The following is a 24,494-nucleotide window of genomic DNA, read 5'->3' on the forward strand; positions in this document are numbered from 1 at the left end:
CTCAAATACTGGAGACACCATCAACGCTGGTGTCTCCAACCCTCTTTTTATTGTATATCAACGACTTATATCGCAAATAATAAATACTTTTTTTCCAAACTATTTAAAAGTGTAAATTATGATTTTTAAAAGCAAATTATTTTTTTTAACTAATTATTTAACTCTATTTGTTTAAAATAATTTAATAAACAAATTACGTAAAAAATTCATATCCTATGTTAATAACTGCCATTGTTTAATGTGAAAACAGACATAGCTATAGTCTATTTCAAAAGAGTGTAGAGTAATAAATCATGAAGTGTCATAAAATTTGCCTGAATTTCGTTGTCGTCCATGGGCGTAGGCAAATCTTAGGATTATTAAACTTAATAATTAAAGTAAATTAAAAATTACAGACATAGATAATAATAAAAGGCCATTTTTGGGAAGTAATTTGGTCTAAAACTAAGTACCTACATGTATTTAGGTAAGTAAAATTTCTTAAAAAAAGATTAAGATTAATTTTAGTGGTTCTTGTAAACTTATTTAATATGCAATTTGGGTTCATATACTTGAGCATGATTTCTCAAAAAAGGGTTAACACTTAGTTCCGAGGTGCCATGTCATTATAATAATCCCTTTTTGACCCTGCCCACCAATCATGCAATACCTATTAAACCCAGGTAATTAAGAAAAAGGGTTTAAATATATTGTAATGGTGTCTTAAACATTCGAGTTATAATAGTAATTGTTACTACACCAATTAAACGTACAGTGATATTGTGATATAGAAATAGTGAAAAAGTTATAAAATGGGGACATTTACTCCAAAGAAAAGAAGTGTAAAAAATTCTCCGCTATCTGTTTGCGAAAAAGTTATAATTTTAAATGTATATGATTGCATAAAACACGATCACCCTAGTTTGTCTGTGCAAGAAAGTGTTGAGCGATGTGCCCGAATGACTGGAATTGGACAGTCCACGATTTTTAAATTATTGCGAGAAAGAAAAATATCAGGCCAGGTAAGTCCATGCAAGAGAAAATCAGGAAGACCAATAAAAATCTTAGATGAAGACACCAAATGTGACATTCGAAGAAAAGTTCATTCGTTTTATTTTAAAAAGGAAATACCCACTCTTGAAAAAATATTTATCGAGATAAGCCAAGATAACGATATTCCTTTGATATCCAGAAAACTTTTATGGAAAACTTTAAAAAGTATGAATTTTGCCTGGGAAAAGCACAATCGAAAGGCACTATTACTGGAAAGTGATGAAATTGTTTGCTGGAGACGAAAATATTTGACAACTATAAAGCAGTACCGCAGAGAGCAAAAGAAAATTTTTTATCTTGATGAGACGTGGATAAACGAAGGTTATATAGTCAAAAAAATGTGGCAAGATAAAAATATAACAAGTTCTCGCCAAGCTTTCATAGAAGGCCTTTCGACGGGTATTAAAGTGCCTTCGGGAAAAGGGAAGAGGCTTATAATTGCTCACATTGGAAGCGAAGACGGATTTTTAAAAGAAGGTTTGTTAAGCTTTGAGTCGTGCCGGACGGGAGATTATCATGAGGACATGAATTCGGATGTCTTCGAAGACTACTTCGGGGAAATGTTAAAATTTCTTTCAGCTGATTCGGTCGTGGTTATGGATAATGCAAGCTACCATTCAAGGCGCTTAGAGAAGGTACCAACTTCAGCTTGGAGAAAGCAAGAAATTATTAACTGGCTGTCAAATAAAGGTATTCAGTTTGAGACGAATTCAGTAAAGAAGGAACTACTAGCCATAGTAAAACAACATAAATCTCGCTTCATGAAATATGCCGTAGAAGATGTAGCAGAAAAGTATAAAGTAACTGTGCTGCGCCTACCGCCATATCATTGCGAATTAAATCCTATAGAACTTATATGGGCACAAGTTAAAGGATATGTTGCAAGGCACAATACCACATTTAAAATGAAAGATGTCAAGGTATTGTTTGATCAAGCCATTATGGAAATCACATCAGAAAACTGGCAAAAAGCAATCCAGCATGTTTTAAAAGAGGAAGATAAAATGTGGGAACTGGACAACTTGGTCGATCAGGTGGTTGACCCTATAATTATAACACCAGGGGATGATGACAGTTCTTCGGATGAAGACTATACTGATGTAGAATAATTTAATTGAATTGTAAATATACTGTAGCGGGATAAGCAATCTGGACAGAGACCAGTGTATCAGTGACAGTGACACTTTTGCTTAGGTTAGGGTTTAGAATTAAGGGTAGTCTGAATAATTATTTTCTCGGAAGGTTCTCGAAAATTGTACCTAGTAATCTCTAGAACATTCAATTAGGGTATAAATAGAGTGTTGTTAAACGTTAAGGGAAGTTCACAGTTTTAGTATTGTTCAAGTGTCAAATTGTAATAACGTATCCAGTAAAGTTCTTGTCGTTTTTGTGAATAAATTGATTTAAAGTCCCCACAAGTGTTTCAATACGTAAAGTTCGTTCGTGTGTGTTTGTGAGTATTTCCCGATTTCGGTTCGTATATATTTTATTGTTACATTTTATATTTTTTCAATAACACTGTTCTGCTGTATTAAATTTTTATTTCCTTTAATATAATTTTTATGAATGCATATTCTTTTGGCAATTATCCCACTAGCGCGCCTCTGGCTCAGTATTTATCCGTCGATAACAATGGACAAATCCCTTAAAACAGGGTGATACCTACCTGCTCTTTATGAAACGACATAATTTTGCAATGCGGACTAGGGAAGTGACAGAATTTATTGACGGATCACCCTGTAGCGCTTTTGAATACTTAATGAGATTTTATTACTCTACACTCTTTTGAAATAGACTATATATATATATACTTCATACGATCATACGATACTTCATACTTCATACGATATATATATATATATATATATATATATATATATATATATATATATATATATATATATATATATATATATATATATATATATACTTCATACGATCCTTATATATATATATATATATATATATATATATATATATATATATAAAAAAAGATAGAGGGATATTGAGTGAGATGGTATTATCAATGGATAAAGGTTATTGGACATAGCACTCATAGGAAGGTGGGCAAACCGCAGACACGTGTTTCTGGCTATTTAGCCTTCGTCAGTACGGTACAGCCAAGTGTAAAGGATAGACAACACTTGGTTGCAAGAAAGGGGCCAAACAAAGCAAGCGGATTCATCATCAGGGGCCAACTGCGATTTCGTGTCATCGTTGGAAGACCTTGTGATTACAAGGACTAACCCCCAACTTCGTCACGGGAGCAGCTATAGCAACCTGCTGCTCCCGTGACGAAGTTGGGAGTTAGTCCTTGTAATCACAAGGTCTTCCAACGATGACACGAAATCGCAGTTGGCCCCTGATGATGAATCCGCTTGCTTTGTTTGGCCCCTTTCTTGCAACCAAGTGTTGTCTATCCTTTACACTTGGCTGTACCGTACTGACGAAGGCTAAATAGCCAGAAACACGTGTCTGCGGTTTGCCCACCTTCCTATGAGTGCTATGTCCAATAACCTTTATCCATTGATAATACCATCTCACTCAATATCCCTCTATCTTTTTTTTATTTATCTTGGACCCGGATGTCACGCAGGTTGCTATAGCTGCTCCCGTGACGAAGTTGGGAGTTAGTCCTTGTAATCACAAGGTCTTCCAACGATGACACGAAATCGCAGTTGGCCCCTGATGATGAATCCGCTTGCTTTGTTTGGCCCCTTTCTTGCAACCAAGTGTTGTCTATCCTTTACAATTGGCTGTACCGTACTGACGAAGGCTAAATAGCCAGAAACACGTGTCTGCGGTTTGCCCACCTTCCTATGAGTGCTATGTCCAATAACCTTTATCTATATATATATATATATATATATATATATATATATATATATATATATATATATATATATATATATATATATATATATATATATATATATATCAAAAGGGCTCCACTAAGTTTAAAATTTATAGGCCAATTATTTATACCTTTTATCCCATTATTTATGCCAACGGAGATTGGGAAAAAATGTGTTAGTTAACAATTGAATAACTTTTTCAAAAATGCTGATGAAACTTTTTTTTTCTACGGGACTCGATTCATTCAAGTGTTAAGAAGATACTAGATTTTTTCAAATTTTCAAAATGACATTATATGTTATAAAAAAATTATTTCTTTTGATAAACCCTCTTTAGCGGCAACGCGCGCATGACGTACCAGCCGCGCCGAACCCTATTTTCAACGTCAAATTAAAATTATAAATAATGGAAATAGAGTTTCGGGAGTCGGGACTTTTTTATCGGAAATTTCCTCCTCTTTAACGAGCTCTTTCCAAAATTGCTTAAATATTAATATTTTTTGAGTTATTGACGAAAAACTAAATACCATTTTTTTAAATTTTATTTTGTTGATAACAATTGCAATTTTTTACCTGCACCAAAATCCTTCAATAACATTTTTCTAGAGGTGATTCCGAATCGAATGAACTATCGCTCATATTTTTAGGACCTTTATCTCTATTTTTCATGTTTTTGAACTTGTTGATTAGACTATATACAAGGTATTCAATTTGTTCCAAAGTTGCTACTACTTTCTAATGGAAGTGGCAATACCGCATTTTCGAAAATATTTTAGCTGGGTAGAGAATATCCGAATATGCTCTTCACTGAATTTTCAGAGTGATCCGGGGTCTGGTTCACCGTGAATCAGCCTGTATATATTCTCCGTCTGAATTTTTTTTTCGATATCTTCTTCCTCTAAGTACATATAAATTAAAGAAAATACTGAATTGGAGAATGAAACTTATAAGCTTCATTAACAGTGCACTCACCTGAACCAACATGTGAAAGGAATCCTTTGTAACATTACCACTCTGCAAATATTCAGATTTGATCTTTTCACTGATACTGTCTTTCAAATTGCTGGGTACAACATCATCATAGTGTAATATGTATGGAATAATTTCATTCCAGTTTTGATTCAAATATTCCATGTGTTCTTCAGAATAGAAATCTAAAACATTTATAAAGTTTAATATGAGTGCTTTATCGTGTAATGGTAACCAGATTGGTGCTGAAGAGTTAATAAGGCAAATGTCTTATTACCAAACATTGATGTCTGCCATTGAGGATGACAGTGTTACATGTAAGTGAAATTTTTTTCTCTTTCATAGGAGTGTTCAATATTGTGTAGCAATCCTCTGATGATATCTGATTCAATTTCATAACGAATATTTACATTGTACAAACCGATTAGGTATAATTGGGTATAATTCAATGTTCATATAAAAGTAGTTGTTTCAAAAGTATTTTTCTTTCATGTAATTCAATGATTATATGAAAGAAGTTGTTTCGAGAGGGCTTTTTCTTCCACTTTGTGTCTGAAAGTTACTTTTTTGCTTGATCTACACATCTTTGTAAATAATAAATTTTTAAATTAATTGCTTTATTTTTTTTTCTGGAATATTCCCATATTTTTTCATATAAAGATGGGGAAGTAAAAAGCCAAAAACCTTTCTTTCCCAAAAAATGTATTTTACTTCAAGGAGAAAAGTTGATAGAAATTGGAAAACTATTTATGGTATTCCAGAATTGTCATTTATAAGATTTCGTTATCCTGTAAATATTTGTTTGTATAACATTTTGAAATATTTTTATCTGCATATATTATACACTTATTTATTGGGCATTTTAATTGGTAATCTAGCTTACAATATTAGTTTTTATATCGGATTGGTACATTTTTCTAAAAACAAATTCAGTTTAGTAAATATAACCTACTCGATTTTTATGTGAATTGGTAGGTACTCCCAAATGTTAATAATATTCGTCGATTTCGCATTCAAATTTCAATTCTACTGAAAACGGCCGACCACAATGATACATTGAAACAAGCATTTGTTTAAATTAAAAAAGTTCACCAATTTAATCGAACATGATAAAATTCTGAATCTGTGGAACTACAAAGAATATGTATGTATATTCAAATCCAATGTAAATCATTCCTTTCGCACAGGACCCTCTAGGATTGCCTTAAGGATTTTCATGTATGGCTTGTGATTTATCCTTAAAAAATAAAGAATAATGATAATGATTCAGCTGCAAACACCACGAATAATTTTACACTCGGCAAACCAACCCAACACATCCCTCATTAGTTAAAATAACAGAAGTTTGTTAACAGTTCCAAGCCATCACAAAAATCTTTACCCACGGCTCTTCCAGTTGAATGTATCAGAAATCAAAACACAGTTCTATCGAGTCAGTCACCACTTGAAAAACTAATCAACTTCAGGAGATTTCATGATACAAGAAATTTTTTATAATCCATACTCTCCCAGGAAGCTCAAAACCATTGATTTCAAATGAATTCATAATAGAGTGCAAAGCTTTTAGAGAAACATTGTGGTTAATTTTTACTAGCTGCAGTGTAGACCCTTAGGCTATGCAGATTTATAAAGAAAAAATGAAGTGCCCCAAATTCGAAATTTAAAAAAAGTCACTATTACCACTCGAATATATAAGGAATTACAGTAACAAAACCAATAAATTTGGGAAATACTAAACAATGAGTTGGGAAATAGAAAAAGAAGACCTGGAAACATACTATTACTCTTAGGAATGAATTAAATGAAGAAATTAAAGATGCACAAAAAATATCAAACATATTTTCAAAATTAAAATGGGCTATTTTTGAAAGAGGTTAATTTTTGAGAAAGACAAATCCCCTTTCACGGAAGTGGAAAATCTGAACACTCTAGGACCGACGGCAAATTGAAACTCATAAGTAGAGATGACATTTCAATAGTTATTGCAAAAAAGAATTATTGACCTTATTATCGAGTCCATTAATATTCTTGATTAATTTGAAGGTGTTATTGAAAGGTGCTCTTATATTTTTCCTACACAAAATAGGCAACAAAATAAAGGCAAATATGTACAGGCAAATTTATTTGCTTTGCTCCTTAATTGCCTGAGAATGTTATTAGTAATCGAATTTTTAACTACGTGTATCAGAACATTATTTTTATTAATGTAATAACCAACCAAGTAAATCGAATCAGGCTGATTCGAACAAATTGGTTGTAATACATTTTAGATTTATCAAAAGCATCCGACACTTTTTCTTCTGAATTTCGTGTAATTAGCGGACCTAGTTTTTTCAAATAATTTATTGAGCTAGGTGGAATCATGAACCCAAGGTTCTGTCCTGGTGCCACACGAAGCAGAGTTAGCAGAAAAATTAATACAATATTAGTGCTTGGTGTCAATGCAACAAACTTAAATCGAAATCTATTTCAAGAAAACCTCTCATTAGGAGACAATTCAGCAGTGATTCGTGCATGATTGGTATTCAATCAGCTAGCGAAGTTATGTCATATTCATAGAGTCTGCAACACAATTTGCTTAATATTATTTAGCTAAACAATTGCAAACCACTCTAGATCATTTTGGAAATTTGAAGGTTTACTTTTTTATGACCTACTCTCTCATCAGCTTCAATATCATGTAGGTATTGGGATATTCCTCCACATAAAATGGCTCACTTCAGATGAACCCCATATCCATTGCAATAAACTGGTATAGTAACTTTCCGTCATCTATCAGGGAAATATACAGTGTGACCCATTTTTAATGGAAACACCCCCCTAAAATTTGAAGTTGTAAACCGATTTTAATATTTTTTTTTTGAAATGTCAAGTACTAAAAGGTCTACCTTGGGACAAAATTTGAAATGTTTATTAAAGTTTCAGGGCATACTACGATATTTTTTCTTAGTCGAAAATCGGGATTTTTTATTAGCGATTTTTTTTATTGAAAAAAATCACTAAAAACACCCTATATCAAACAGATATAGCCATGAGGATATTTTTTATGATTTCAACAATAAAGTGCCGCCAGATGAAAAAAAACAAATAGCGTAAATATTTTTAATGAAAATAACGGAATTGCATTCAAGTTTTCACGCAAATTAACTAAAACTAAGACCTAATATTTCAATTTAAATCTTAGTTGCCATGGAAATGATATTACAATTTGACACTTGTGAAAGATTTAAGTGTACTATTGTCAACAATATTCACCTTACAGTTCTTAGAATTATTTTGTGTCATGGCTGCAAGATTGAGCGTAAGAGAGAAAATTGAAATCGTACGTCTTTCGGGAGATGACGTTAGAAGTGCTAAAGAGTTTTGTAGAGTATTTAATGAGAGACATCCAGATCGTCCTCGTATTAGCTGCGATACGGTAAATAAAATAAATAAAATATTCAATGAAACTGGTGCAGTATCAAAAATGATGTTAAAAAGTAATCCTGTACAAAGACGAAACAGGAATGACAGAAATGATTAAATCATTTTAGATTATTTCGGAAATAATCCTAATGCCAGTATAAGGAATGCCACTTTAGATTTGAATATTCCACGAGAAACTATTCGGAGATGTCTCAAGGCGAAGAATATTAAACCTTTCAAGCCAAAATTTTTACACACACTTCAAGAAGGCGACGAAGCAAGACGCCTGGAATATTGTTTATGGGCCCAAGGGGAATATTTAAACAATAGAAATTTTCTTAACAATTATTTAAAATTGGGTCACACTGTATATAGTCAAAAAAATATTTCAATTTCTGCAAGACACTTTCTCCTGACATTTTGAAAGTATTTGGTGTTAGATATTCTTCTCGCATTGTGGCTCATTGTTCATTTATTTATTGATATAATATTTGTGTTGATGTTAAGTTAACGTGAATTATATTTATTTCACATATTGAGTGGGCATACTTGAAGACTGGCTTTAAATCAAATATCTAAAAGAACAATTCGTTCAGGTCAGTCCCAAATTACCTACACTTTACGTTAATCGACTGACACCTATCAGAAAACAACTACTGTCCTGGCTAATACCACGAAAGGTGTTGGATTATATTCGACAGGTATTAGTGCAGGATTCATCACTGAAGTTATTCCTGCACATGCTGTTGGCGATACAACTGCTTCAATCGATTTTCAATTATTGGAACACACTTGCAGACCGGTTTGGGGCTGTTTGGCCACTCGTCAGTGCAAGGTAGTATATCATCAACATAAATTTGATGATCTCCGATAATTGAAAATCAAACTCCTTCAGAGTATCATTCCTTGAATTAGGCTGAAATGAACGACAGGCAACAATTTTGTCATCACCCTAAGTGCCTGTTAACGAAGTAATCAACCACATTTGACAATAGTAAGTCTTCTGAAGACAGTAACGATTCACACCTCTTTTGATTTCAGTTAAATTTTTTCAAACATTAACAAACCCATGCATGAATAAATAGGATCAACTTCAAGTTGACGTCCACCTTCTTCAAGAGAAGTCCACTACTTTTCCAATTTTACAAAATGACAATTTTGAAGCTCGTTTTCATGGTATATTTAAGAATTGACATCCAATTTGTAACGATGTATATATTCTGATGTTGAAAAAAAAGGTGCATATCAAGTTCCGTTTCGTTTTCATAATAGTGAAATTTTATATTTTTTCTGAAATGACTTCTTATGGTTTTTGAAATAGTCTAAAAAATAAAAGCGAGGGTGTTTTTTAATGAAAAACCATCACGAAAGTACTACAACCCTGTCCCGAAACACATAAAATGGTAACTAAATGAACACATTTTGTCAAATGAAAATATTGTTTGTGTAATACCCAGCACTTCAAAATCGAGTTTGAAAGCTTATTTTATGATATTGATGTCTAAAACGAGAGCACTATATATCTGTGAGGTGAAATGTGAAATGAATGCTAAAATGAAAAAACAGTAGGACAGGACAAGGTATGGAACGCCGTTTTACTTTTTATTGTCACAAATATTCATTCCTCAATTTATTCAACTAACAATTTATTTGTTTGACATTAATTGATTCATGCATTTGTTCGACACATTAAAAACGATTGTTTGCAAATTTTGTTCTATTTTAAATGACACTTGATTTAAAATGTTACATGAATTAATTTGTTTGATGAAAAGTTGCGAACAGTTATAATATAGATTCATTGTTTGAAATTTTTGGAAGTAAATGTTTGTCATATATACTTTTTTTGTAACTATCGAATAATTTACTACAATTTCTGTGAAACATGAATAAAATTGTTTGTTGATAAATAGTTACATGAATTAAAACAATTGTTGATAATTTTAATTCGGCGCTTGCGTCGAACGGATTCTTGCAGAAGATGAATTTTTAAATCTGTCAACATGATAGTCTAGTGATAGTAACACAATATTCCGTCCGACCGCAGTGCCTAATAAAAAATATCAACAATCAATTTAATTCATATATCACCTAAAAGCAACAATCAAAACAATTCATTTTTTCAAAATACCAATAGAAAGTAAAACGGCGTGCCACGCCGTTTTACTTTTTTTTTAATATTCCTTTGGAATGATCTAAATTATTTTGTTTGTTGAATTTCAGTGATACATGAATTAAATTGATTGTTGATAATTTTTATTCGGCGCTGACGTCGGACGTATTTTTATGGAACTACTTAACTGCACATATATGTATGGCGTTGGTCATAGTACGGTAATAATCTGTTCGACCGCAGCGACGAATAAAAATGATCAACAATCAATTTAATTCATGTATCACCTGAATGCAACAGTCAAAACAATTCATTTTTACAAAATACCAATAGAAAGTAAAACAGCGTACCACGCCGTTTTTCTCTTTATTAATATTCTTTGAAATGATCTGAATTATTTTGTTTGTTGAATTTCAGTGATATATGAATTAAATTGATTGTTGATAATTTTCATTCGGCGCCACGGTTAAACGGCATTTTGTCGTACTATAAACGAACTAGCATGTTGCCATATGTAATACTTAAGGTTCTTGATAAATCCGTTCGATACCAGCGCCGAATTAAAATTATCAACAATCTTTTAAATGTATCTTTCAAATACAACAAACTTTTTATAAATCATCAAAAAATTTAATTCTTTCTCAGAAGTTAGCTTTTTCAAAAGATTGATGAAATAAAATGATACTTGCTTGAGAATGTTTTGCACAAAAGTTGTAACCAAATTTTAAATTGAATGCATTAATGTGAATGTTGGAAATATTCAACACTTTCAATAAAATTGAAATATAACAATCTTTATTATTCATAGAAAAATATTTAGTATGGAAAGTTAATTTTCTATATTTTCAGACAAACGAAAGTCTATTTTTATTACCAACAATGTTTCATGGGAAATCTTTGACAGTCATTCAAATATATTCATTGAAATTTTATTCCAAAACTTACTTTTAGAAAGTGAATTTAAAGTTTCATTATAATTCAACAGTCATATAAATAACTAACATTTTATTCAAAGGTCAAAATTATATGCGGAATTGAAACGTTTGTTGAATTTACTCGAATAATACATTCCATTGATTGTTGAATAAAAATGTTTGTTCATTGCTGAGTTGAACTATATGTATATAGGTTATTTTTCAGCATAATATATAGTAAATTGGCGTTCCATTTTCCAATACTCTGAAACAATATTTTTCTTCGGAATCAATAAAAGCTTCAAGTTATTTCATTAGTCTTTTTTATTCAAATAACAATTTTATTCATGTAACATTTTAAATCAAGTGTCTTTTAAAATAGAACAAATTTTGCGAACAATCGTTTTTAATGTGTCGAACAAATGCATGAATCAATTGAATTCAAACAAATAAATTGTTAGTTGAATAAATTGAAGAATGAATATTTCTGACAATAAAAACTAAAACGGCGTTCCATAATATGGACAGTATTCGTCTGATGTAACAACCATTGAATTAATTCTGTTCCCGATAATGAAACGAAAATTATATCAGTATCTATTATGGTACCGACTTACTGTTTTCATCTCAAATGTTGAAAGCGAACTGTTGTTTCATTTATAGGATATTTTTCATGCTCTTAACGAGATGGTGAGGAAAGTTGCGGTGGTAATGCAGTAGGTTATGATGGTGGTAGAGAGGGGATCTGTGGTGATATTTTCTTTCTTACGGGGATTGAGTTTCTTCCATATTGTGTGTGTGTATGTCGTCTTTCCTATTGAAATTATTCGCGTGTTTGTGAATTTCTATCGCCTTCCGCACTAGCCGACTGTGACATCCCTCGGCGCTAGTAACTCAACTCCTCTATAGAATTAATCTCCTGTTATAATATGGCAATCGAATAATTGTAAAAAAAAACCTTAATTCTCGATTATTTTTAATGGATAGTCGATGTTATTATGAGAAAGCATTCCTAAGAATATTCGTAGCGTCAGATTTACGATTTGAGTATTTCTGCTCCACGCATTCACGGGTCACGCCCGCGAGGCCCCCTCAACCCCCCTCGTCGATTCCAATGACAATTATTATCAGCTATTCAGCAGTGGAACAGATAACGTATACTATTTTATAAATGTATTTAATATTAACTCGTTTTCAACAATTACTGTTTGCCACAATAAGATACAATTAGTTTGAAAGTTGCTGAATTTATAAACAAAGGAGACTGATTTCGATTGGCATATCATTCAAAAGCTTTCCGGGATATCTACAGCCAGCTTTATATAGGAAAAACAAATGCTATACAAAAAAATTCGTAAAACCAAAAAACGTTCTTATTCAAGAATAACTCCAACGTCTCGGCCCTTTTCAGAACCCCATCAGTTCCTGAATTCCAGAGTGATATTTGTTTTAATGAAGATATTTTACTTTGTTGTTATTCACATCCCTGCAGTCCGCCACGTGACAAAAACAAGCGAAGAAACTCTACAGCCATTTGCAGTATGAGTCTGGGATGTGGCCTGTGAAAGTCTTTTACGTCGGAAGCTCTAGGGTGGCATCACTCAACAAACGAGAGTCTCTAGGTGGAGTCACCTCATTCACTAGTTCAGTGCGGCTAAAAATATATCTTCCGGGAGCGACAGCTGGAGACGAGAAGTTGGTAAATTCGGGTGTTGTGTGTCGAGTTAAGATTCAGGGATCGTAGGGTCCCTTTTTGATGTGTACAATGAGTTAGCTCAGCCATCTGTTGGGATGAAAATATTACTAAGTGTGGATATTCTCCTTTAAAGTTGGTTTTCAATTGAACTTAATAGTTGGTATTAGAGAAACGCATCAAATCAAAGGAATCTCATGACGCCTACACTTCCGATGGTACTACGTAGATAAGAGCACTCCGATCGAGGATACAACAGTCCGCTATCAACATTTGAGGTAAAAGCACTCCTGAAGAAACTAGCCAAGTGTGTTAGCAAAATGCCAGGAAGATATTCGACAATACGATGGTCGATTGTAAATGTTGATGACAATTAATTGTATATAAAAACAGACATATCGACTTTCTGTTATCCAAATCTATGTTGCAAGTAGGTATGTAGTGTTTTTTTATTTCAATTTCAGAAAAGTGATCTTAAAAATTGAAAACGAATGAAAATTTTCAAAATTATTTCCATCTAGTTTTATTTAACCGATGAAATAGTAAACTCTTCGTGATCAACCGAAAATTTGATACATTTCGATACATACATATAATATAATTATATTTACCTGAACCTGGATAGAGACCTTCGGAAGACACGTATGAGGTAATCCAGGGCAAATCTTGAACATATCCATTCTTCAATAAAATATAAGGGTGGTCTTCTAAAAATGGATCGTTTGCCCAATTTTTGTCGACTACTACACCGAATGGTGAAAATGGATTGTAGAGCCAAGGCTGGAAATGAGAGTTGAATGAATATTCTATGTCGCTGTACTAAAGATCCAATAGAAAAAAATTCAAGATGACCCTGTTATACTGAAAACGTGTCAACTCAATTTGAATGAAACATTATGTAAATATATTGTCGATTTTCGTTTTTCATTTCATTCATTTCAAATGATATAAAAAAGAGAGAAAATGAAGAAAAAATTTATGAGAGTACTGAAATTAATTCACAGAATATGCATGATTGTCAAATTTACTGTCAAGTAAGTATTTAATCATTCGATTCGTGGTAATTTGTGAGGGGAAAATCATGGATTTTTCTATTGACGAGAAAGTTGATACACTTTTCGTATACGCGAGATGATTGAGAAATGCTACTGGATCTCTAGCTTTGTATGGGGAGATATTTTCAACGCATAGAGAGGAGTTTACGGAATCATGCTTCATTTGAAAAACCCTCAAATAAGAATTGAACAGTGACTAAAAGAAGTAGCGATACTGAAATAGACGTTTTGCGTAAGTTTCGAAGAAATCCTCAGTAATAATAAAGTGTTGATTTGTGGAATACTGAAAAATTGAGAACAAAGTAGTATCATTGAGAAATATTGCACATCACAGTATCCACTACGTCAGTTCGAAAAATTCTGAAAAGAAATAAATTTAGACCTTAGGAAACCCACCGTTTGCGTTTAACGGACTATGATAGGAGAAAAATATTTTACGAGTATAGATGGCCACTCAGAAATCATTGTCAGAATATTTAAATCTGTAATAACATTCATTTTATGGTGTGATGAGATGGTTCAAGAAAAATATTTATTATCACTGGCGACAAGAAAATTCCTTCCTACACAGAGCTACAAATTTCCAAGAGAGATTTGGAGTCAAAGTTTGGCTAGCTTGGTGTGCTGGAAATCACGATTATAGGTCCCTACTTTTTTGATACATCTTTGAAGTGGAAATTATATTTGAAATTCTTGTTGCACTCTAGTTGTGTTTTTGGAAGATTTGCCTTGAAAATTCTGAGTTCCAAAATAATGGAGCTCCGCCACATCCCAGAACTATTTGCAGAACGATGGATCAAAAACAATGGTCCTATTGGATGGCCACCACATCCATTTGACCTGACCATTCCGAACTCTTCATTGTGGGGCTTCATTAAGGACAAGATATTTGACTTAACTTTTGGCAATATTGACGAATTGAAAGAAAAAATAAGGGATTGCATGGCTATAAACTCAACAAATTGAAATACAAATAATATGGCGAGAGCGAATATGTGTTTGAGGAACGATGGACAGCAATTTGAACATTTAATGAGATATCGTGAACGACGTAGATGGTTAGGAGTATCTTATGAACGAAACGTCGCATGCAGGTAAAGATTTATGGGGAGAATTCCATTTTCAAAATACGAAAACTCATTTCAATAAGTGAAGCTTTGATATCAGTAGCAGATTACAGCCGTTTCTGAGCCTCCCCCCACCACTATGACGTATTAATTGCTTTTTTTGTTGTTTAGTAAAGTCAAAGCGATGTGACCTTGAAGTGTCTGGTGCATGGATCGTTGATATTTTTTTTCATATGAGATTTGGTGTGTGTATGTGTGTGTGACAAATGACATAATTACATTTGGTTGATGTGTGTGTGTGTGTGTGTGTGAGAGAGAGAGAGAGAGAGAATGCACGGTACAGGGTTTCATCATGTGCTTGTCTATGTACAAACATACGTCTGCATACTTCAAAGATCCACCAAGTAATGAATGTTCAATATGTGTGCCCACCAAGGTAATAGTGGTGTGACGTCACAGCAGCAACCGTTCAACGCTAGGAGAGCGAGATGTTCACTCCACGGCGTGTGGCTGAGTAATGCGTATTCATCGGTGTGTCCTCACCTCTCGATGAGACGATGGCTATGACGTAACGCATCGCTCTAGCCTCGCTGTCGATGATGACGCGCAGGTGATAAGGAGTGTGTTAACGTCTGCCCTCTAAGAGAGCGCAACAACCACTGTTTGTTCGTATCGATATCTGTTAACACATCCAGCTGGGAGGTGGGCTTGGCTGTGACGTCAGGCATCTCTAGTGGGTAGCAACTAGCAATGCGAACCTTTCACGGTTTCATGGTGGGGGTGACTCACACTGTTTGACATAAAAGAAATGCCTGGCACACTATGAAATCAGTAGACCAATATATCTGCAGCAATTAGTAGAGTGTTATTCAGTTCGTAATAGAAGACGGTGAGTGTATTTTTCTGTTTGTTATTGTTTATATTTTCATACATATTTTCATCATGTCCTTTTGAAAAGTAGACTTGAATAAAATCAATAATTTGATTGTACAGGAGGTTGAAATACTAGAGCAAAAGGCCTTATCTTCATTGCCAATTGATGAAGTGTACATAATTAAACAAATCGATGGTTTCATTTTTAGTTATGCTTGATCAAAGCAAAGCATTCGATCTGGTAAACTTCAAACTATTGCTGAGTAAACTAAAATACATTGGGTTTGAATGCAGTTCTTTAGATTGGGTGAGAAGCTATCTCACAGGAAGGGCTCAACGGGTTATACTGGATAATGGTCAATTATGCTCATCTCTTCAGGAAACTTCTTCTGGTGTACCACAAGGTAGCATTCTAGGTCCATTATTGTTCTCTCTTTTCATTTTTGACTTTCCTGCCACGTTATCCCAGTGCGACGTACATTTATATGCTGATGATTTTCAATTATATCTGTCAAGTCAATCTAATAATATTTACCATGCTATCACCAGGATGAACTTGGATTTAGAAAATACATTTCTATTTTCCAAAAATCATGGCCTTCGAATTAATCCAAATAAAACAGTAGCCCTATGTTTGGGATCTGATCTACAAAGAAATGAAGTTGAAACAAATTTTCATCTTTTTCTTGACAATGAACCGATTGACTGGGTGAGTTCAGCAAAAAATTTAGGGGTATATATTGATAACAATCTCTCGTTCAACGAGCACGTTAAACACATTTACAAAACTTGTTTTTTTAAACTGAAATCCTTATACAAGTTTAAGTTCCAGCTTTCCCAAGAAACAAAGCTGAAATTAGTTCAATCATTGATTTATCCCCATATTGAATATTGCAGCTCAGTGTATTACAACTTCTTACCAGACTATAATAAACACAAACTTCAACGTATACAAAATGCTTGTATGAGATTTGTGTGCTGCATAAACTACCGTAATCATGTAACTCCATATTTATTGAAATTAGATCAGCTGAATATTGAGTTTAGAATTCGTTATCTCATATCTGTATTCTTATATAAACTATTGGAAAGCAAAACTCCTAATTACTTGTTCAGATTACTTAGTAAGCGATCTGATAATCATTCTATCAATTTAAGAAAAGATACATTTACCATTCCATATCATGTTACCACCAAATTTGAGGGATGTTTTTCTTACTTTGCACCAAAGTATCTAAATAATTTATTACCGTATATGCATTTGTCTATATATCAATTCAAAAGTACTTTGAAAATTAATTTCTTAGATGTTCAAAAACGATTGTAATCTTTTATGTTATCTTTATATCTATTGTCTATTGTAATTGTTATTGTTATAGGTAGTCTTTCTTACTGTATGCTTATTTTTTTTCCTAATTATGGGACGGGTGGAAGATAGCCTCCGGCTAACCCTTTTCCCTTTGTGTATAAAACCTGTTTTTGCACAATAAACATTATTATTATTATTATTATTATTATTATATGTCAACTTATCCTACAAGGTTTGGTAAATCAATTTTATTAACTTTGGAAGATGAAAGCAATGATAAAGTATTTCAAACATGACTACCAAAACGTATTTCGTTGCAATTCAGTGATGACGATATAACTTGTATCAACTCTTCGGGTGGTAAATATACGATGACATATTTAGGTCAGAGCCCACAAAGTTTTGCTGGCATGAAAACGCGATCTCTAGTCAAATTTAATATGATTGAATAATTATAGTAATTATTTATAGTGAATTTATTTTTGTTTCAATAATATTCATATATTAGATGATTTAGATGATAATTATATGGAAATATAAACATTACTAACTCAGTTGAATACACTCACTTTATAAGTACAAGTAAAATGGGAAAGTGAGTATTATATCATGGAAATAAGTTGGAGGTTGCTTATTGTTTTTTTTATACGATTTCAGTTCCATCATTCAAAGATGTGGATGCGTATGCAAGTCAAGATTGGATCGATGTTGTAGATCTCAAATCATCAGTTCAACATTTGTCGTCTGAATTGAAGGTGTTGGGTGATGGAGCCGAATATGCAAGCATTTATGATATGAGCGTATGCTATGATGGAAAACAAATAGAATTATGTCTTCGTGATGCTGAGAACTATCGGATATATTTGTATTGTATAATGCTCTAATAATATAATTGGGAATATCAAGGAATAACAGAAAATATCCATCATATTTCCACATTTGAACTGAAAATTACGGTACATGAAGCAAATACAAAATGTTCATGTTTGTTCCAATGTTCATTTCCGAAATGTTTGTATTTGTTCAAGTTGTTCATATTAATACGATTTCCAACTTTAGTTTTCGGGTGATGACTGTCATCACCCGAAGAAGATTTTGTGAATAATGTGAAGAAAGCAGAAATGAAATAATAATATTGCTTCAAAATTTTTCTACCTAGAACAGATGAAACTGAAACCCCTTTCATGATGAATTGTAATTCATCAATGGAATTTGTATACCTGCTACGTCATTTCAGTTATAAAGAAGTGTATATGCTCAATAATCAGATGAATTGAATGAGCATGTAATTAACTGATTAGAAATTAGTTAATAGTCAATAAAATTTTATTAATTAAAAAAAACTATACAGCGTTGCCAAAAGTGAGAAATCAAATACCTGAAAAACCGTCGGGAGGTAATAAAAAATAGACAGGAATAATTTCTCTACATAATACTAACTTTTATAAAAAAATCTATATTTTTTCTGTATCTAACTAGTGAACCATGTGAAATAATGAAAGAAATGGAAATTGATCTTCCTCTTTGGATCAAAAAATTTGTTATGAAGCAAGTTTATGTTGTTTTCATGAATCCTATATATTAATAGTGTTCCTGTAACTACTATAGTTATTTTCAATAGAAGCAGCTAGTTATCATAAATAGAAGAAGAAAGTACAATACAGTCATGAAAACAGATATGTGAGTTGATATGGAATGATAGGTCATATTTGAAATATTAATTTCTGGAAAGGCATTTTTATGCAGTTACTATTTCCCATTGTATTTTTCAGTAGAAAATTTGGGCATGGAAGTATTGACCTTTGACTATTTTATTTACTATTCGAAAAAGCGCTCTCTCATCTATAAAGAGCTTGAGACTGTTCGTTCTGGAACCCAAGACATCCTCACATTGCATATAGAGAGATACGAGCAGAATATTTTTGTCATTTTCAATTGTTTCGAATATTCTATAAACTGATCATGATTCGAAGCAAAAAATTATCAATGGTCGCTGTATTATATAAATTTCTGGATCCTAAACTCATTTTTCAAAATAAATCATATAATTTCATGGCATTTTCCTTTACTGTTTACGAAAAACCTCCCACCCAATTTTCATATTATCATTATAAACTCCCACTTACACAATATATCAGTATGCGGACGGCCGACTAACTAGATGACGACCATATAAATACCTAACACCTATCTAACCATATTAGTATTAGTGAAAGTTTAGTGATAGTGAAATACTATATATTGAGAACATAATATTCTGTTCATCTGATAAACAAATCAGAAGGAAGAGAAGATACATTTCATTGAATTGTTCAATTCGCAACAGGGAAAGAAACATGTCTGTGTATTACAAATTCAGGTCGGCTATAAAATATGACAGGGTCACATTCGATGGACAACATATTTCAGTTAAGGATTTAAGGAACGCCATTATGCTTCAAAAAAGGATTGGGAAAAACAATGACGTTGACTTGGAAATAATGGATGCCCAAACAAAATCGGTTTACACTGATGTGAACTACTTAATACCGAGAAATTCATCACTTCTCATTGCAAGAGTTCCAGTAACTCCTCAAAAAATGAAACAGTGGGAGAGTCATGGAGAAGAATGTGCGGCACTTCCAAAAGTAGCCGGAGAAGGTCCCATTGAAAAATCGGCGAACCTGTCGAGTTTAAGTATATCTGAAGAAGAGAAAATCAGATTGATGAAATTGCTCTACTCAGGACTATGATCCAAGCAAGTATAAAAAAATTCGAGGTTTTAATCAAGTAGGACGTCTACCTCCTAATTATAGATGCCACAAGTGTCATCAAGAAGGACATTGGATCAAGGACTGTACTTTTGCCGATGGAAAAGGTGTCAAGAAGAGCACTGGTATACCTAGAAGTTTTATGGTAAACGTTGAAGGTCCTCAGGTACCCGGGGCGAGGATGATTCATGACGGAGAGTATGCAGTTCCTCTGGTGAATTATGAGGCATATAATCAAAAAGTTGTTCCTGCTTCTGTGAATGGACCAAAACTTGACTCGCCTGACAACTTGGTCGACAACAACAAGTTGTATTTTGAAAAACTGGAGAATAATGTAGGGAACCACAGTGAGAACATCTATTTGCATCCAGTTCAAGGGCTCATGTCATCACCACCTGAAGTTGCAGATGTGATTGTCATCACTGAGCGTGATGAGTCTAAAGAGTTTCCATTTTCTTTTTCATCAACAAAGTTGGATCCAATAGAAAGTTCATGTAGTGGAATGTCGGCAAGAACAATGCTCAATGAATCAACAGCAAAATGTGATAGTGCCATTCCACTTCGTTGTAATTTTTCTGACAGGATGTCGGAGACGGCTTCGCTAGATGGACCAAAGGCAGAATATGGTAACATTCCATCTATTCTTGGGCAGGTCGTCGCTTGTGCTTCCCAACCACTACCAATGGCAACTATTCAGAACCCACCTCCCAATTATGGATTTCCGCTTTCGTGGTATACCCCTGGCATTGCTCCAGAGCATTCCGGTATGGCATTGCGATGTGACATTTCCAGTCATCCCCCCAGAAGTTATCGGCACACGGTTGGTGACAGAACATCGAGTCATACTGAGAGGTACCATAGAGAAGATGAGTACGTGACTTCCAGAAAAGAAAGACATGCTCGATCACCTTCTTTCAGGAGGATTCCCTTTCCTCCACCTGGGGAACATCGCATACATTCCGGCAGCATGGGTACAAACATTTCTTCCTGGAAAAGAAAGAGGCATTGTCGATCACCTTCTCCAAGGATGTCTCCACCACATAAAGGGCGTCGCAGGCGTGATGTCGTTTTACCTCAAAATTCACAACGTTCCTCTAAGAGAGAAAATGAATGTTTTTACGATCAACGCCATGGCATGAGTCGAGCCTTATCCTACAGGAAAAGAGAGACGCATTTTCGTATAGCGTCTCCACATCAAGATCGTAGTGGCGGTTCTCAGAATTCGTTACGTTTCTCCAAGAAAGGAAATTAATATTTGGACGAACAACGGCACGGCAATAGTCGACCCGTATTTCACAGAAACACAAAGAGGAATGTTCGATCACCTTCTCCAAGAGTGTCTCCGCCACATAAAGAACGTCGCAGGCGTGATGACGATTTTCCTCAGGATTCGAGTTCAAGAAGAACTTCATACCGAAAACATCGTAGCAGGAATAAAAGTTCATCTTCCAGAGGTTAATGACTTGTGATGAATGAAATGTTTTATGTAACTTCGATGTAAATAATAATTTTGTTTGATTACCAGAGAGGCTAGCTGTTTGTCATATATTCATTTTCGAAATATTTTTTCAAGTTGCTCAGTTTGCTACGATTTCCCAGATCCATATCGAACTGGGAGTTGATGATTAAAAACCTTCAAAATCTAGTTTATTTACTGGGAAATATAAAGTAAACTAGAAAGTTATGACTCATGACTCAGGGAGGCTAGCTGGTTGTCATATGTTCAATTTCTAAATATTTTTTCAAGATGTTCAGTTTGCTACGATTTCCCAGTACCTATCTATATCGAACCATCAACCAATTTTGTATAGCCATATAGTCATTCTGAATATGAATCAACTGAATGATGACTTTCATTTACGTTTCAGTAAAACTAGTGTTTAGGTACAGACCATCAACACGTACTAAGAGCAGAAAGTACCATAGAAAGAATGACTGCGTGTCTTCCACAGAAGAGAAAAGGCTTATTTGGTCACCATCTTCCAGCAGAAATCAATTTCCTCCACCTGGAGAGTATCATACTCATTCGGGCAGTTCTTGCCACTGGGTGGCAAGTGATCTTTCGAACCGGTTACACCGCATCACGAATGACAATTCTGAAAAGTCGAAACTTGTACAAGCTGAGAACTAACCTTTTGAAGTGTGATCCCTAACATGGGTTGAGCTATAGCAAGGGAAAATCGATTGTTCAGCCTGGGGCTGAACAGACCGACCATCCAATGCATTTCTTTGATCGGATCGAAAAAAAGAAAAATGGCGAATGGAAGCCCGAAAGACTGGGCAGCAAGGTTACGCAGTTTGGTGGCCGTTTGATGGTTCTTCCGAGATTGAAAAAGCATAAGTCAATGAATTCATTATCGTTATGACCAGGGCGCAGTAAATGACCGACTTTATGAAGAGAATGCAGGAGTCAAGTTTTCCAAAGTGATTGAGATCACTAAATCGGCCAACCGCACCTTTCTTTCAGCCGAAGTTAAGCAAGAACCAAGAATTCATTTCGCCGGCGCAAATTCACCTAAATCCAGAGTAGGTAATCAGCCACACCCGTCAACTTCTGCGGCATCGAGGTCACGAAGCAGCTGTTCCAGAAAAAACAATGGTGGAGGAAAAACCAAACCCAATGTTCAGTTTGCGAAAGAAAAAACCACACGGTAGATATGTGTTCATATCGTGAATCGCTCAGAAATCATTGTCAGGATATTTACATCTGTAATAACATTCTACACAGAGCTACAAATTTCCAAGAGAGATTTGGAGTCAAAGTTTGGCTAGCTTGGTGTGCTAGAAATCAAGATTATAGGTCCCTACATTTTTGATACATCTTTGAAGTGGATATTATATTTGAAATTCTTGTCGCAGACTCCAGTTGTTGGAAGATTTGCCTTTGAACATTCTGAGCTCCAAAATAATGGAGCTCCGCCACATTCCAGAACTATTTGCAGGACGATGAATCAAAAACAATGGTCCTATTGAATGGCCACCACATCCATTTGACCTGACCGTTCCGAACTCTTCATTGTGGGGTTTCTATAAGGACAAGATATTCGGCTTAACTTTTGGCAAGATTGACGAATTGAAAGAAAAAAAATTATGGAATTTACTTTGGGAATTGTAGCACAAATGAAAGTAATGAAGATTCATTGCAGTTGGATATGACGGTGTATGGTCACATAATCATACCTGATACCTTGGAGATAATAAACTTGAAATTTTGAGGTGTGTGAAGTGTGTATGTGGCCACTAAGTGGCATCAGTAGATTGATATGGAGCGAACGGTGCAGTTGCCGACTTCAGTGTATGTAGAGAAACCAAAAGTACCAGTTGTTCCGAAAATAATCGAAATAGAAACAATAACTTTTATAAAAGAACAATAAACTGACTTTTTTTGCGACCGAGTTGAACTTCGCATTTTATTTTCAATTTATCCAACATTGACTAAACAATTGTGAGAAGAAATATATCCGAGAATAATAAAGACGTTATTATTTTTATTTCTTCATTCATTTCCAGTATCTTTTCAATCTACTAAGATTTTTCAGTGAATCATATATCGAAATTTAGTATATTGAAATATACTGCATGAAATCAATGGTGACTACTGCATTATCGAGAGCAAATTTTATTCAAGATTCAGCAGTTTAATTTAATGGAAAACTTTATGTAGAATAAACAAGAGAAAGGTGAAGATTGAAGAGTTCGAAGAGTCCAAAACGCACTTTTGGGATGTTGGTAGAACGACGAAACGTTCACCAAATAAAACAAGCATCGATTATAAAAGTTTCTGAATCAAAACTTTTTTTTTTCAATTTGAAATGATATATTATCATATGTAGAAATGATCCACTGACATATAAAATCATTTCCGTTACAGTTTTTAATACTTTCAGTTGTTTCGAAAATAATCGAAATGAAAAAATCTATATTGCCAGCTTTCAGGATATTTTCTATAATTTCATATAAACACTATATAAACCAAGTGTATATGGCCACATAATGATACCTGAAATAATGTCCTTGGAAATAATGACCTTGAAATTTTGAGGTGTGTGAATTGTATATGTGGCCACAAAATGACATCAGTGGGTTGACCTGCAGTTACCGTTGAGATGTGGTCATGGCCACAGATGTCTGTGTAACGAATTAAAGAATTAACTGTCTTAAACAAATTTATTTTAACAATACTTCACTATCACAACTGATTTATTTACACCACTCAGTAACTAACGCTTAATTTATCTTCACCGTTTGTTAACCGCTCGAATCGCTTTCTTGGTACAGACTACTCTTCGGGACGAAGAGCGACGTTTTTATATTGTCAACGAACGTTCCGGATCCCTCTGCGGATTTCGGGACTCATCTGCATCCTTCCCGCTCTTTCGCGGTATTCCGTGATGCGTCATGCGTCGGCCCCCTTCTTAAAGACGTTTCGTCCCGAAATGTCATCCTTGGCGTCTGTCGA

General features: G+C 34.0%; 1 protein-coding gene across 2 annotated transcripts in view; it reads right to left on the bottom strand.

The window, feature by feature from the left end:
• The window catches only part of LOC111505753 (venom carboxylesterase-6), a 106,120-nt gene that overhangs the window by 14,265 nt on the left and 67,361 nt on the right, over positions 1 to 24,494 (bottom strand). For both annotated transcript variants that reach the window (XM_023160617.2, XM_074185863.1), the window contains 2 exons: positions 13,593 to 13,761; positions 4,860 to 5,041 (listed from right to left, as the gene is read on the bottom strand). In XM_023160617.2, coding sequence (XP_023016385.2) covers positions 4,860 to 5,041; positions 13,593 to 13,761 — 351 coding nt within the window. The remainder of the gene's footprint in view (positions 1 to 4,859; positions 5,042 to 13,592; positions 13,762 to 24,494) is intronic.

The sequence above is a fragment of the Leptinotarsa decemlineata genome, unplaced genomic scaffold, assembly GCF_025532065.1.
Source record: "Leptinotarsa decemlineata unplaced genomic scaffold, Ldec_3_MD MMD2_P_RNA_scaffold_2, whole genome shotgun sequence".
NCBI lineage: Eukaryota > Metazoa > Arthropoda > Insecta > Coleoptera > Chrysomelidae > Leptinotarsa > Leptinotarsa decemlineata.